At 42.5% G+C, this 16,565-nt stretch overlaps 1 protein-coding gene across 1 annotated transcript in view; it reads right to left on the minus strand.

Annotated features, from left to right (window-relative positions):
• Positions 1-16,565, minus strand: part of ADGRE3 (adhesion G protein-coupled receptor E3) — a 54,171-nt gene continuing 37,606 nt past the window's right edge. The window contains exons 12-16 of the mRNA XM_016935324.2: positions 12,601-12,667; positions 12,286-12,377; positions 9,404-9,572; positions 4,851-4,958; positions 1-233 (exon numbers count right to left, since the gene is read on the minus strand). Of these exons, the coding sequence (XP_016790813.1) occupies positions 195-233; positions 4,851-4,958; positions 9,404-9,572; positions 12,286-12,377; positions 12,601-12,667 (475 nt within the window). The 3' untranslated portion in view covers positions 1-194. The remainder of the gene's footprint in view (positions 234-4,850; positions 4,959-9,403; positions 9,573-12,285; positions 12,378-12,600; positions 12,668-16,565) is intronic.

A 16,565-nucleotide genomic window follows, 5' to 3' on the forward strand; every position in this document is an offset into this window, starting at 1 on the left:
TGAAGAGAAATGCAATTTACCACACATTTGTTGAGAGCCTATTATGGAGAACAAACAGTTTGGGAAGTAAAGGTTGATTACTTCCTCTCCAAGGATGATATGTTTAATGAATTCCCTTTTCCTTAGCTTCATTCTTCATAATGCCAAAGAGATCCATGGATATGATTTTCCATATGGAGTTGAATATTCTAGTTTTAATATTTTCTCTTCACTTGTCCTGGAAAAACATCCCCCTATAAAAAAGGTTTAGATTAAAGGTGGATATAAGGGTAAAATAAAGTAAACAGACAAAATCAACAACATGGAAAAACAGCAGGAATGATTTAAACCCAGTTTGAACCAGCAGGCAAGGATGGCATGATCTCCTAGCATTTAAAAATCCTAGGGCAGATGTGGTCTTCTTTGGCTTAGAGTGGGAAGACTTATCAAAAATTCAGCAGGAAGAATTCTTCTTTTTGATAAATTTTCAGACATATTACACTCTGGAATTTCAGCCCCCTGGATGTTTTTTTGTCTATGAAGAAAGGTTAGAGTCTTGTTGGCTTTGTTTCTCTTTGAATGCCTGTTATCTAACATAGTGCCTGACACACTGTAGTACTCAACAAATATTCTCTTTGCACCCCACAACTTACAGCTTGGTTTAGCAGCCCCAAGCTCCACAGAGGAACCAACATCTCCTGAAGAAGCCTATGAGGTTAGTGCTTCCTAGCCTAGTTATAAGAGTTGTGTGCAAGAAGTTCAAAGTTACATCTTCCTTCCTGGTATTTACGGTTCATTCATAGAATTTCCCATCTAGATGCAATTTACAAGTCAAGCTTGACTTTTTCCATAGGCAACATTGCCTGGCGACCTATCTGATCTTCCAACTTTATCACGTTTCTTGGGAACAGAGTTAGAAAGTTAACCCAAGGTCAAACTTGTCCATAGAGAAAGAGTTTCATTAGCTTTTTACTCAAACTCTGTGCCTAAAAAATAAAAGCATAGAGATTTTTCTGTAGAGATGGGGTCTTATTTTGTTGCCCAGGCAGGTCTCAAACTCCTGACCTCAAGCGATCCTCCTACCTTGTTCTCCCAAAGTGCTGGGATTACTGGTATGAGCCACCATGCCCGGCCAAAGCTAATGTATTTCTTAAAGAGAGATTCATATATACATGTATATATGAATATACATGTATATTCGTATACATATGAATATACATGTATATTCGTATACATATGAATATACATGTATATTCGTATACATATGAATATACATGTATATTCGTATACATATGAATATACATGTATATTCGTATACATATGAATATACATGTATATTCGTATACATATGAATATACATGTATATTCGTATACATATGAATATACATGTATATTCGTATACATATGAATATACGTATATTCGTATACATATGAATATAGGTATATTCGTATACATATGAATATAGGTATATTCGTATACATATGAATATAGGTATATTCGTATACATATGAATATACGTATATTCGTATACATATGAATATACGTATATTCGTATACATGAATATACGTATATTCGTATACATATGAATATACGTATATTCGTATACATGAATATAGGTATATTCGTATACATATGAATATATGAATATACGTATATTCATATATATGATTATATGAATATTTTATGAGTATATATGAATATATGAATATTTTATGAGTATATATGAATATATATGAATATATATATTCATATATATATATTTTTTTTGAGACAGGGTTTTGCTCTGTCACCCAGGCTGGAGTGCAATGGCATGATCTTGGCTCATTGCAACCTCTGCCTCCCGGGCTTAAGCAATGCTCCTGCCTCAGCCTCCCAAATAGCTGAAACTACAGGCTACAGGCATGCACCACTACACCTGGTTAATTCTTTGATGTTTCTGCAGAGACAGGGTCTCACTATACTGCCCAGGTTATATTTGATATTTTCCCCTTCCAAAGATACACTCATATTATTCAATTTCCACAATGTTAAATGATTTTCCTAATTTCATTGTGGAGAACCAGTAACTGGAATGCTGGCAGCTTTGGGAATTATTTTGGATTATCTGGGAAACCTTTCATAGGTCACAGTCAACAGTTGGCACTTTTACTCTTGTTGAGAATAATTAAGCCTAATATTAATCAAAAATTTTTTTTGAGACAGAGTTTCATTCTTGTCACCCAGGCTGGAGTGCAATGGCATGATCTCGGCTCACCGTAATCTTTGCCTCCCAGGTTCAAGCGATTCTCTTGCCTCAGTCTCCTGAGTAGCTGGGATTACAGGCACCTGCCACCACGCCCAGTGGCTCACACCTGTAATCTCAGCACTTTGAGAAGCCAAGGCGGGCGGATCACTTGAGGTCAGGAGTTCGAGACCAGCCTGGCCAACATGGTGAAACACCATCTCTACTAAAAATACAAAAAAATTAGCCGGGTGTGGTGGCGGGCGCATGTAATCCCAGCTACTGGGGAGGCTGAGGCAGGAGAATCGCTTGAACCCAGGAGGCAGAGGTTGCAGTGAGCCGAGATTGCGCCACTGTACTCTAGCCTGGGTGATAGAGTGAGACTCTGTCTCAAAAAAAAAAAAAAAAAGTGAAAAGAAAAGAAGAGACAGGTTCTCACTATGTTGCCCAGGCTGGTCTCAAACTCCTGGACTCAAGTGATCCTCCCACCTTGGCCTCCCAAAGTGTTGGGATTACAGGTGTGAGCCACCATGCCCAGCCTCTTTTTAGACGTCTATTCTGTCATTTATTCAAAAAGCCAAATATGGAACGAAATGTCACATAGTGCAGAAAGCTCATTCTGTGGTGCACTGAGCCTGAGTTAGTGCAATGGAAGAACAGAATACCAGCAACCAGATTCCAGAAGTATCATCTTTCTAACAGGGCTATTTCCTCCCCTAGAAAGGTCCCATGATTCCCTGCACCCATCCTCTGCAATTATGCAGAGCAGCTGGGGCAGAATCCCTCCCCTGGAGCCTGTTCCATGGCGTACCGTCACTCTGTGGGCCCACATCCACATCTTTATGGACAGTGGGCATTTGGGGGAAGATGATCACTCTGCTATGCCTATGCTTGTAAATTTCCCCCAGTGGGAGTCTGTGTTAGATTGCATTGGTTCTGGTGATATGTTTTACCCATACATCTTCACACAACAAGAATACATATGAAAACCAGCTTAAGTGCTGTTAGTGAGCAGAGAGGAGTCACTGAGGAACAATATAACAAGAATGAGGAACTCAAACCAGGTTATCAGGAAAAGGACTCTTCCTCATACCCTCCAGGAAAGCAAGTCTGTACTAAGACTAGCTCCTCAAAGCTACCCTATGTTTCCCAGGCTGGTGTCAAACTCCTGGGTTCAAGCGATCCCCCCATCTCAGCCTCCCAAGTAGCTAGGACTACAGCGCCACCACATCTGGCTTCCTTTTTTTTTTTTTTTTTTTTTTTTTTTTTTGAGACAGGGTTTCGCTCTTGTTGCCCAGGCTGGAGTGCAATGGCACGAGCTCGGCTCACTGCAACCTCTGCCTCCCGGATTCAACCGATTCTTCTGCTTCGGCCTCCCGAGTAGCTGGGATTACAGGCATGTGCCACCATGCCCAGCTAATTTTGTATTTTTAGTAGAGATGGGATTTCTCCATGTTGGTCAGGCTGGTCTCGAACTCCCAACCTCAGGTGATCTGCCCACCTCGGCCTCCCAAAGTGTTGGGATTATAGGCGTGAGCCACTGTGCCCGGCCTGTGGCTTCCTTTTTATTATTATTATTTTACATTGTGGAAATTGAATAACATGAGCATATCTTTGAAAAAGGAAAATATAGGCCGGGTGTGGTGGCTCATACCTGTAATTTCAGCACTTTGGGAGGCTGAGGTGGTAGGACTGCTTGAGCTGGGAGATCAAGACCAGCCTGGGCAACATAGGGAGACTCCATCTCTCTCTCTATAAAAAAAATTAGTAGGGCATGGTGGTGCACACCTGTGGTCTCAGCTACTCGGGAAGCTGAGATGGGAGGATTGCTTGAGCCCAGGAGGTTGAAACCGCAGTGAGCTATGATCATGCCACTGCACTCCAGCCTGGGTGACAGAGCAAGACCCTGTCTCTTAAAAAAAAAAAAAGGAAAATATAAATTAAAAACTAGAGGAAGCTCAATAAACGAACTTAGGAGCAGAACATCAAACACTGCATGTTCTCACTTGTAAGTGGGAGCTGAACAATGAGAGCTCATGGACACAGGGAGGGGAACAACACTCACTGGGGCCTGTTAGGGGAGGTTGGAGGGGGGAGAGCATTAGGGAAAAGAGCCGATGTGTGCTGTTTTTTTTTTTTTTTTTTGTTTGTTTTTTAGACAGAATCTTGCTCTGTCACCCAGGCTGGAGTGCAATGGTGCGATCTTGGCTCACTGCAACCTCCGCCTCTCAGGTTCAAGTGATTTTCCTGTCTCAGCCTCCCCAGTAGCTGGGACTACAGGTGCATACCACCACAGCCAGCTAATTTTTGTATTTTTAGTAGAGATGGGGTTTCACCATGTTGGTCAGGCTGGTCTTGAACTCCTGACCTCAGGTGATGCACCCACCTCGGCCTCCCAAAATGCTGGGATTACAGGCATGAGCCACTATGCCCAGCCAATGCTGGGCTTAATACCTAGGTGATGGGTTGATAGGTGCAGCAAACCACCATGGCACACGTTTACCTATGTAACAAACCTGCACATGTAAGCTCAGAACTTAAAAAACAAAAACAAAAACAAACAAACAAAAAAACCCCAAACTAGAGGAAGTTTGCAGTGTCAAGAGAGGAGTATGTAAAACATTAGAACAATTCAGATGTTCACTTACCTCACTGGGTTTTGAGTCAGGACCCATCTTGCTGGAAAGTGTGTATGTCTCAGACTCAGATTTTGATTTTACGATCTCTCTAAACCACTTTTGATATTGTTTCTGGACCTGGAACATCAAAGGAAATACCTGGATGGGTTTTGCTAACATTGGTGAACAGCAGAAAGGTCGGTGAGTCAGGAAGAGGATAGAGATGTATTATTATTTATTTATTTTTCACAAAACATGGTCTATTCGTACAATGGAATATTATTCAGTCTTATAAAGGAAGGAGATTCTGACACATATGCTACCACACGGATGAACCTTGAGGACGTCAGGCTAAGTGAAATAAGCTGGTCATGAAAAGGCACATACTGTATGATTCTACTTATATGAGGTACCTAAAATAGTCAAATCCATATAGACATAAAGTAGAATAGCGGTTTCCAGGGCCTGGGGGGAAGGAGAGTGGGGAGTTAGTGTTTAATGGGGATGGAGTTTCAGTTTGGGAAGATGAATAAAGTTCTGGAGATGGATGTTGGTGATGGTTGCACGACATTGCGAATGTGATGCTACTAACGGTACACTTAAAAATGGTTAAAAAGGTAAATTTTATATTATATATGTTTTACCACAGTAAAAATTTTCCATTACAGGGTATATAATTGTTGTAGAAAATTTATGGCCAGGTGTGGTGGCTCACACCTGTAATCCCAGCACTTTGGGAGGCCGAGGCGGGTGGATCATGAGGTCAGGAGATTGAGACCATTCTGGCTAACACGGTGAAACCCTGTCTCTACTAAAAATACAAAATAATTAGATGGGAGTGGTGGCTCATGACTGTAATCCCAGCTACTCCAGAGGCTGAGGCAGGAGAATTGCTTGAACCTGGGAGGTGGAGGTTGCAGTGAGCTGAGATCACGGCACTGCACTCCAGCCTGGGAGACAGAGCGACACTTCATCTCAAAAAAACAAAAGAAAAGAAAAGAAAAAATAGAAAATGTATAAGATATGCATATGCAAAAGGAAGAAAATAGAAGTTACATATAATTCCTCAATCTAGTGAAAATCACCAATAATATTTTGGTAGTACCCTTCAATGTGTCTTGGTTTTGGGCACCTCAGAAGCAGACCCTGCAACAAGGGTTGACGTGTAAGGAGTTTATTTGAGGGGTGATCCCAAGAAGCACCAGTAGGGCAATGAGGAAGCAGGACAGGGAAGAGAAGGCAGCTGGTAAAGAATGCATAATTAAGGTTATTTCCATTGTGGGAATCTGGGGCTCAGCCCCATTCAGGAGCTCTGGGGTAGAGCATGGAACTACCTTAGAGTCAACTTGCCTGAAGGAGGAGGGAGCTGGGGTATTTATCCACCAGCTGCCATCAGTCATGGGTTGATGGCCGGTCTCAAGGGCCATTACTCTTTGGCATCACCAGTTTGCCCTGTGCATGGGCCAGGCATGTCCTGTGGGCAGTACCAAGCCTTCAGGCACAGTCATGGGTGTTTGCAACAAGCAACTCCAGGCATGTAGAGACAGAAGCCAAAGGGATATGAGAGGGCCGTGGACAGCATCTGCCACACCGTGATATCCTAACCTTGGCACTGTTGACGTCTTGGGTTGGATCATGTTTTGCTGGAGAGGGCTGTCCTGTGTGCATTGTTTAGGATATTTAGCAGCATCCCTGACCTCCACCAACTAGATGCCAGTAGAAACCCCCACCCCAGTTATGACAAGCATTTCCCCAGACATTGCTAACTGTCCCATCGTGGGAACACAATTGCTCCTGGTAAGAACCATTCTGATATGCCGTAAACACCCATACCTACACATAAATAAATACATAACAATAACACAAACAATGAGTGCTTATAGTCATTATATAAACAAAATGAAACCCTCTGGGGTAGTTTCTTTTGTTTTTTTTTGAGACGGAGTCTCGCTCTGTTGCTCAGGCTGGAATGCAATGGTGTGATCTCAGCTCACTGCAACCTCTGCCTGCCAGGTTAAAGTGATTCTCTAGCCTCAGCCTCCCTAGTAGCTGGGATTACAGGCAGGTGCCACCACTCTCGGCTAATGTTTGTATTGTTTAGTAGAGACGGGCTTTCACCATGTTGGCCAGGCTGGTCTTGAACTCCTGACCTCAGATGATCCGCCTGCCTCGGCCTCCCAAAGTGCTGGGATTACAGGCATGAGCCACCACGCTTGGCTGGGTTCCATTCTGGAGACAGCGTGCAGTCCAGATTATCCCTGCGCACCCCTTAGTAAGGGATCTTCTTGGAGGACACACACTACTGTTCAGTTGCAGACAAATAAAGTGTTTTGAATTTAGTAGCCATATGAAATAAAACTATATATATCTTTAAAAACTGGATGCTAGGCCAGGCACGATGGCTCACGCCTGTAATCCCAGCACTTTGGGAGGCTGAGGCGGGCAGATCACCTGAGGTCGGGAGTTCGAGACCAGCCTGACCAACATGGAGAAACCCTGTCTCTATTAAAAACACAAAATTAGCTGGGTGTGGAGGCGTGCACCTGTAATCCCAGCTACTCAGGAGGCTGAGGCAAGATAATCACTTGAACCCGGGAGGCGGAGGTTGTGGTGGGCTGAGGTCGTGCCATTGCACTCCAGCCTGGGCAACAAGAGCCAAACTCTGTCTCAAACAAAAAACAAAAAACAAAACAACAAAAAAACGAATAACAAACAAAAACTGGATGCTATGATATGCCTCAAAAACTGAGATAAACTAAGGGAAGAGTACATATAAGTGTTTTTCGTATGCTCATGTGAAACCCCATCTCTACTAAAAATACAAAAAAAAAAAAATTAGCTAGGCATGGTGGCATGTGCCTGTAGTCCCAGGTATTCGGGAGGCGGAGGCAGAAGAATCGCTTGAACCTGGGAGGCAGAGGTTGCAGTGAGCCGAGATCGAGCTACTGTACTCCAGCCTGGGTGACAGAGCAAGACTCCGTCTCAAAAAAAAAAAAAAAAAAAAAAAATAATGATGATGATGATAATGAAACACACACTCTGCTAGTGGTGCCTGTGAACCAAGTGGAGATGAGTTCTGCCTCCCGCCTCAGCCTCCTGAAGTACTGGAATTATGGGCATGAGTCACTGTGCCTGGCCCCAGTTTCTCTTTAACAAGGCAGTTAACCTGCAGTACAGTGAAGTTCAAGACCTCATCATGCCCACTGCTGTTGCATGGTTTGAGATGTGAGTTGCAAAAACTGCAATAGCAGACTGGGATGGATCTATGAGTTTGCCCCTGAAGACAGCCAGTGTTACAAGGAAGGCTGTGTGATCCTGGAATGTGACCTAGTTTGGGACAGTGACGGCTTTGAGGGGCAGGTATCATCTGATATGTCTTGAAGAAAAAGAGATAAATCAGTCCAGCATGGTGGCTTACACCTGTAATCCTGGCACTATATAATTGGTATTGACTGGAAGCTTTTTCTTTTTCTCTTTTTCTTTTGAGAGGGAGTCTTGCTCTGTTGCCCAGGCTGGAGTGCAGTGGTGCGATCTCGGCTCACTGCAGCCTCTGCCTCCTGGGTTCAAGTGATTATCCTGCCTAGCCTCCTGAGCAGCTGGGATTACAGGCGCCTCCATCATACCCGGGTAATTGTTTTGTAGTTTTTAGTAGAGACGGGGTTTCGCCATGTTTGTCAGGCTTGTCTTGAACTCCTGAGCACAAGTGATCCCCCTGTGTCAGCCTCCCAAAGTGCTGGGATTACAGGTGTGAGCCACCGCACCCTGCCGATTGGAAACTTTTTCTGAAATAGGGCAGAACTGCTTGGGTGTTTTTTTCCATGTAACTTAAGGTAGTAATGTAAATAAAATAGTAGTTGGAAAAAAAATAATTCATGTGAAGTGGTGTGTTAGCTGCATTGTTGATCTCCACGATTCACTCCTTTGTAGTTGTATTACACTCTGTCTTAGTGTCTTGGTGGGTTGAGTGTTCTTTTCCCATTGACTTTGGGCTTGGCGCTGTGACTTTCTTTGGCTAATGGGATATTAGTGGAGCAAGAATCACAGGCTTGAGTGACCTTGCCCAGTAGGGTCTGCCTCTTTGTGATTTCAGCAGTTGTTAGGAGAAGAATATTTGCTGGGGAGTTGCTCCCCCTTCTGCCTAAGCCTCAGGATGAGTCACAAGGAGCAGGCCTAAACCTGATCTGCATCCTAGAGCAAAGGCAAGCTTAGCTCAGCTAAGATCAGGTGAACCCCAATAGACCTGTAGACCCCAGAATAAGAAAAGCAAATTTTTGTGTTTAAACCAATGAGATTTTTTGAGGTTGTTTGTTACACAGCATTAACTGACTATTACGAATGGGAAAACTGAGAAAAAGGCATGTTTTTTTTTGACATAGCAATTATTTATATTCTGAAATGTGTTAATAAATGATGTATCTTAACAACTAGTAGCATTTTTAAAGTAGAGAAAATAGAGAGAGTGTTTACAGGTGGATTATAATCTCATGTGGAACATTTAGAGAAAGTCAACTTAAATCCCCATTGAACTCCATTTCCAAAATTTTCTTCAGTTTAAAGTAACAAAGAAAGGGGTCAGTGTTTACCTGCTGGCTGAGGAGGCAGTAGACCAAGAAGATGAAGAAGCCTTGGAGGCTGTTGATGATGGTGAAGAGGTAGGCCATGACCTGGGCAGCTGGACCCACCTGTAGCAAGCCCAGACACCATGTGCAGCCCAGGATGAAGAGCTGAGCTGTTGCTTTGAAAGCCAGCATCCTGGGAGGAGGAAGTCAGAGATTAGGATGTCAAAAAACTAATAATGAGCACCAACACCCCTCTAGTTAGCTGTTAATAGTGAGAACTCTGGAGCTAGACTACCTGAGTTTAAATGGAAGCCAGCACTGGCTACCTGTGTGATCTTGTGAAAGCTGCTTTACCTTCTTGCAACTCAGCTCCCTCATCTTATTTTATTTTATTTTATTTTATTTTTGAGATGGAGTCTTGCTCTGTTGCCCAGGCTGGAGCACAATGACATGATCTCGACTCACTGCAACCTCCGCCCCCAGGGTTCAAGTGATTCTCCTGCCTCAGCCTCCCCAGTAGCTGGGACTAACTACAGGCATGCACCATCATGCCCTGCTAATTTTTGTATTTTTAGTGGAGATGGGATTTCGCCATGTTGACCAGGCTGGTCTTGAACTCCTGACCTCAAGAGATCCACCCATCTTGGCCTCCCAAAGAATTGGGATTAAAGGCGTGAACCACTGCACCCAGCCTCAGTTCCCTTATCTTAATAATTGTCCTATTTCATGGGGTTGCTATAAAGATTATGTGAGACTTTAATGGGAAAGTATTTAGGACAATGTATGGGACAAAGTTAGTACCAGACATACATAAGGCATTTTAAAACCTGGGTGCTTTCTCTCTCTCTCACTCTTATCATTTATAGACAGGGGTCATATAATTTTTTTTGTTGAGACGGAGTCTCGCTCTGTTGCCCAGGCTGGAGTGCAGTGGTGTGATCTCAGCTCATGGGTTCAAGCGATTCTCCAGCCTCAGCCTCCCGAGTAGCTGGGATTACAGGCACGTCACCACACCCAGCTAATTTTTGTAGTTTTAGTAGAGACGGGGTTTCACCATGTTGGCCAGGCTGGTCTCGAACGACTGACCTCAAATGATCCACCTGCCTCGGCCTCCCAAAGTGTTGGGATTACAGGTGTGAGCCACCCCACCCTGCTGGGGTCATATAATTTGTTATTCAAACAGGAAGGCTTTTGTGATCAAAAGGAGGTGTATTGTTCCTAACAGAAAGAAATGATAAATGTTTGAGGTGATGAATACCTTAAATACCCTGATTTGATCATTGCACATTTTATGCATGAATCAAAATATCACAAAAGGGACTTTGTAAATGTATATAAATATTATGTATCAATAAGAATAAAATAATAATAAAAATGAAAGGGATACTATTAATAATTACATTGTGTCAACAGACATAAACTGAGACTGTTCCAGGTAAGCTGAGATATGAGGCCATCCTATTTATAGTATTTATGGCATATATACACACACAATATATATATGTACATATATATTTTATATACACTGTCACAACATATAATCACAATATATAGTGATAGTGTATATAAAAATATACATTGTTATATATGTATAGAATATATTATATGTGTATCTATATGTGTGTACATACACATATAATATCTATATTACATGCATATATACATTATATATATCCCTAATTATTAAGGATATTACATCAGTGAGGAAAGCTAATTGAGGAACAGTTTGTATAGTGTGATCCTATTGTGTGTGTGTCAGTCTGTTCTACTTAAAAGTGCACAGAGAAAGCTCTGGGAAAATGTCATATTTTATCTCATACATCATACAGGCTGTTAATTCTGGCTTCCTGGGAAGTGGAAGTAGCAGGAAAAGGGACAGCCATTTTCATTTTTTACTGTATATATTTCAAAAGACTATAAAAAATGTAACAAACTTGTCTTATTTTTATGATTAAAATGAAAACAACAAATTACATGCTCAAATTAAAATGGATGCTGCAACATAAAAATACTCATACCTCAAGATATTTTGAAATATTATACAAAATATCTTTTAATCTAGATTCTTATTGAACCTATCACACACAATTGGAGATAAACATTTAAATTGGTATGTGTACAGAGAGTTTAATTTGTAATTTAAGCATGCAATTTAATATAGCTAGATTGATCTCTATTGGCTGGGGTGGACATAGCTTTGTGACATTACCAGATTCATTTTTAGGGTTTCTATATAATTTAAGCTTCTTAGTAACTGTTGGATTAGCAAATCTGAGTTGGTTGCTTTTGATAAAAAATATACTCCTGTGTGTATCTTGTGTAGTGTGGCAGAAACGAATGTTTTTCTCCCTTTTCATCTTCCTTTTAGTGTTACATCTCTTCCCCTTTGAGTTTTAAAACAAGGCACATGGTCAGGGTAGAGACTACATTTCCCAGCCTCCCTTGCAGCTGGGTATTATCATGTGACCAAGATCAGCCAATGGGATATGAGCAAATGTGGCAACTGCAACTCCTATATTACCTCCTTCCCATGGATGGGATATTGACAAGGGCAACATCCTTCTAGAGGATGGTGGAGCAACAAAGCAGAAAGCACCTGAGACCCTGGAACACTGTGTGGAGCAGAGCTTCTTTATTAGCCCTGAACTGGTCACTTCTGGGTTGCAACATGAGACTGAAATAAACTTCTATTTTATTCTTTTTTTTTTTTTTTTGAGATTTTTTCTTTATCACAGCAGCTTAGCTTGTATTCTAGCTAACTCAGGTTCTCATTAACTGTGATGGTGGAAGGTTACAGTGGTCTTGCTAGTCCTGGGAGCATGGCTGTTGAATGTACGTGTGTATGGATATGTAGGAAGGACTGGCAGAAGGAAAGGGAATAGGAAGTACCATTTGTCACATCCTACCTTGTGTTCTGGATGGTTGACACTTCACTATTGAGGGAGGAAAGTTTTCTTTTCAAAATCCAAAAGACCAAGATAAACAATACTAAATTCGCCTGCAGGACCAACACAAACAAGGCAGAGTGCAAGTTAAAGTAATGTATGGTATCCACTTTAAATTGCACACAGGAGTCCTACCCTCTTGTACATGGGACTGAATTGGTAGCAGGTGGAAAATCAAACCACCCAACAGTGGAAATGCAAGCCCCTTGTACCATCTTGTACCCAGCACTTCTCTTGGTTCTTCCTAGTTTGGGAACATCGAAGGCACATACTCACAGAGAAAATGGCACAGACTGGGCCAAGGAAACTCCACATGAATCCCTGGTCCAGGTGGAGCCAGCATCTAGGAACAGTGGGAAAAGAGATACAAAGAGAGATCAGAGAAAGTGCGTGAGATCAACATAAAGTGACTCTTTTCCTACCAGAGAATTGTTTCCAGTTTCTCTTGAAAGTCAGCTGATGACAGGCCAGGCACGGTGGCTCACGCCTGTAATCCCAGCACTTTGGGAGGCTGAGATGGGCGGCTCACGAAGTCAGGAGCTTGAGACCATCCTGGCTAACGTGGTGAAACCCCATCTCTACTAAAAATACAAAAATTAGCTGGGCGTGGTGGCGGGCACCTGTAGTTCCAGCGATTCGGGAGGCTGAGGCAGGAGAATGGCGTGAACTCGGTAAGCAGAGCTTGCAGTGAGCCAAGATCGCGCCACCGCACTCCAGCCTGGGCGACAGACTGAGACTCCGTCTCAAAAAAAAAAAAAAAAAAAAATAAATAAATAAATAAATAAATAAAATAAAAAGAAAGTCAGCTGATGACAATAGCTTTTTTTTTTTTTTTTTTGAGACAGGGTCTTGCTCTGTTGCCCAGGTTGGAGTGCAGTGGTGCGATCTCAGCTCACTGCAACCTCTGCCTCCTGGATTCAAGTGATTCTCCTGCCTCAGTCTCCTGAATAGCTGGGATTACAGATGCGCACCACCACACCTGGCTAATTTTTGCATTTTTAGTAGAGATGGGGTTTTGCCATGTTGGCCAGGTTGGTTTTGAACTCCAGACCTCACGTGATTTACTCCCCTTGGCCTCCCAAAGTGCTGGGATTACAGGCGTGAGCCACCACGCCCAGCCAACAATCAGCTTTGATTGCATTTTTGATTGCAACTTTGATCCACATATCATGTGACAGCCACTTTCATTTTATACTTTATATATCTCAAAAACTATGAAAAAATTTTAACAAACTTGTCTTATTTTTATGATTAAAATGAAAACAACAAATTACGTGCTCAAATTAAAATGGATGCTGCAACATAAAAAATACTCATAGCTCAAGGTATTTTGAAGTAGTAGTATACAAAATATATTTTCATTTAGAGCCTTATTGAACCTATTACACACAATTGGAGATACACATTTAAATTGGTATGTGTACAGAGAGTTTAATTTGTAATTTAAGTATGTGATTTAATATAGTTAGATTGATCTCTGTTGGCTGGGGTGGACACAGCTTTGTGACATTACCAGATTTTTAGGGTTTTTATAGAATTTAAGCTTTTTAGTAACTGTGGTGTGATTTAGGATAATAGGCACCAAACAGCTAGGAGGAACAGCGTCCTGTTAAGCATTTTAGGAGCACGGTCCTGTTGAATTTTCACACCAGCACTGTGAGGTTGGAACAATGGGGACAACTATTATTCTCATCTCGCTAATGAGGGGACTGAGACTGGAGAGCTCAAATTACAGGAAGAATAAAGTTGGGATCTAACTCTTGTGATCCGAGAGATTGAAACAGACACTTCTATATCCACTAAGATGGATCCTAAGGTTAAGGAAACCAAGTTACCTACGGGTTGGGGGTTCAGGGCCTGGCTGGTGAAGCAACTGTCTAGATTCCTCTGGCTACAAGAAAACCCACGCTTGCTAAACTCCATAACAATACGAGCCATCAGTTCCCTCCTACCTCTGATACACGATCCAGACCGCTATAACTCTGACTGGAAAGGGAACCAGTCAAAGCAATTATGGATCTTAAGCCAGTTTCAGTTAGTTTATAGAGGCTGTGCACAAACTGTCTTTGTGTCCTTTGGTTCAACTTTTGGTGTAGAGCCACATTCCTCCTCATTGTTTATTTTATTTTATTTATATATTTTTTAGAGTTGGATCTTGCTCTGTCACTCAGGCTGTGGTGCAGTTGCTCTATCACAACTTACTGCAACCTTGAACTCCTGTGCTCAAGCGATCCTCCCGCCCCAGCCTCCTGAGTAGCTGGGACTACAGGCATGCACCACCGTGTCCAGCTAATTAAAACAATTTTTTTTTTTTTTTTTTGGGTAGAGATGGGGTTTTGCTATGTTGCCCAGCCTGGTCTTGAAGTTCTGGGCTCAAGCAATCCTTCCTCCTTGGCTTCCCAAAGTGCTGGGGTTACAGGCGTGAACCACCATGCCTGGTCTTCCATTTTTTTTTTTTTTTTGAGACAGAGTTTCGCTCTTGTTGCCCACGCTGGAGAGTGGAATGGCGTGATCTCAGCTCACTGCAACCTCCACCTCCCGGATTCAAGTGATTCTCCTGCCTCAGCCTCCCAAGTAGCTGAGATTACAGGCGTGCACCACCACGCCCGGCTAATTTTTTGTCTTTTTAGTAGAGAGGGGGTTTCATTGTGTTGGCCAGGCTGGTCTTGAACTCCTGACCTCAGGTCATCCACCCGCCTCAGCCTCCCAACGTGCTGGGATTAGAGGCTTGAGCCACTGCGCCCGGCTTTTCCATCTTATTTCAATGCTAAAATCCTGCCCCAAAGTGAACATGGGATATATGTTATATATATATGTTTATCTATTGTGCATGCACTCTGCTCTCGTCTTAAATAGGTACAGCTTTTCCAAACCTCCTGAATGTGTATGACTCTGTTGTGTAATACAGATCTAGTGAGGCATAAAACCTAACTTGTCCTTCCCCTTTTCAAAGAGGGAGCACCTTTGGCTCATGCTGGAGACTTTCTTTTTTTGGTTTGCAAACCAATATTGCCAATAAAGCTCTCCTTTCTCTCTTTCTTTCTCTTTCTTTCTTTCTTTCTCTTTCTTTCTTTCTTTTTCTTTCCTTCCTTCCTTCCTCTTTCTTTCTTTCTTTTTTCTCTTTCTTTCTTTCTGTCTTTCCTCCTTTCCTTTCCTTCCTCTTTCTTTCTTTCTTTTCTTTTTCTTTTTTTTTCAGAGTCTCACTCTGTCGTTTAGGTTGGGGTGCGTTGGTACAATCACAGCTCACTGCAACTTCCACCTCCCGGGTTCAAGCAATTCTCCTGCTTCAGCTTCCTGAGTAGGTATGTGCCACCACGCCTGGCTAATTTTTGTATTTTTAGTAGAGATGGGTTTTCACATGTGGGCCAGGCTGGTCCCGAACTCCTGGCCTCAAACGATTCTCCCACCTTGGCCTCCCGAAGTGCTGGGATTACAGGCATGAGTCACCGTGCCCGACCTTAAAGCTCTTCTTTCTATTATTTATTCATCTTGATGGTCTTTTGAACAACACCCCAAACCCTCTCCTTCTGAAGCCATCCCTATAAACTTTATAAAAATAATCAGAGAAGACAAAAGAGGGAGAAATGAAAACAAGCCAAACTTGCAGCACATCCAGGATTCACTGCCAGGTCAGCTTGCTCTCTGACCTGCTTCCTCCTAGCTGTTTGGTGCCTGTTATCCTAGAATCACACAGATCCTAGATAACAGTTTCCCTTTACTGCTCTATAGGTAACAACTTAAATATTATGAAACATGAAGTTTCAGCCAGGTGCGGTGGCTCACACCTGTAATCTCAGCACTTTGGGAGGCCGAGGTGGGTGGATCACCTGAGGTCAGGAGTTCAAGACCAGCCTGGTCAACATGGTGAAACCCCTTCTCTACTAAAAGTACAAAAATTAGCTGGGCGTGGTTGTGGGCACCTGTAATCTCAGTTACTTGGGAGGCTGAGGCAGGAGAATCGCTTGAACCCGGGAGGTGGAGGTTGCAGTGAGCCAAGACCATGCCATTTTACTCCAGCCTGGGCAACAAGAGTGAAATTCTGTCTCAATAAAACAAAACAAAAAAAACAAAACAAAAAAAATTAAGTTTCCCCTTGAGATATTCTTTCAGGTCCTGTGTACCAGTGAAACTACTGGCTTCAGCTGTTCTGAAGGACCACAGAAGGAGCTGAGTCACCAAAGAAGGCAGTTTCCATCTCCTGATGATTTCGTCTGCTGTACCGTGAACAATCAATGACCCAC

This window comes from Pan troglodytes, chromosome 20 (genome assembly GCF_028858775.2).
Source record: "Pan troglodytes isolate AG18354 chromosome 20, NHGRI_mPanTro3-v2.0_pri, whole genome shotgun sequence".
Lineage (NCBI taxonomy): Eukaryota > Metazoa > Chordata > Mammalia > Primates > Hominidae > Pan > Pan troglodytes.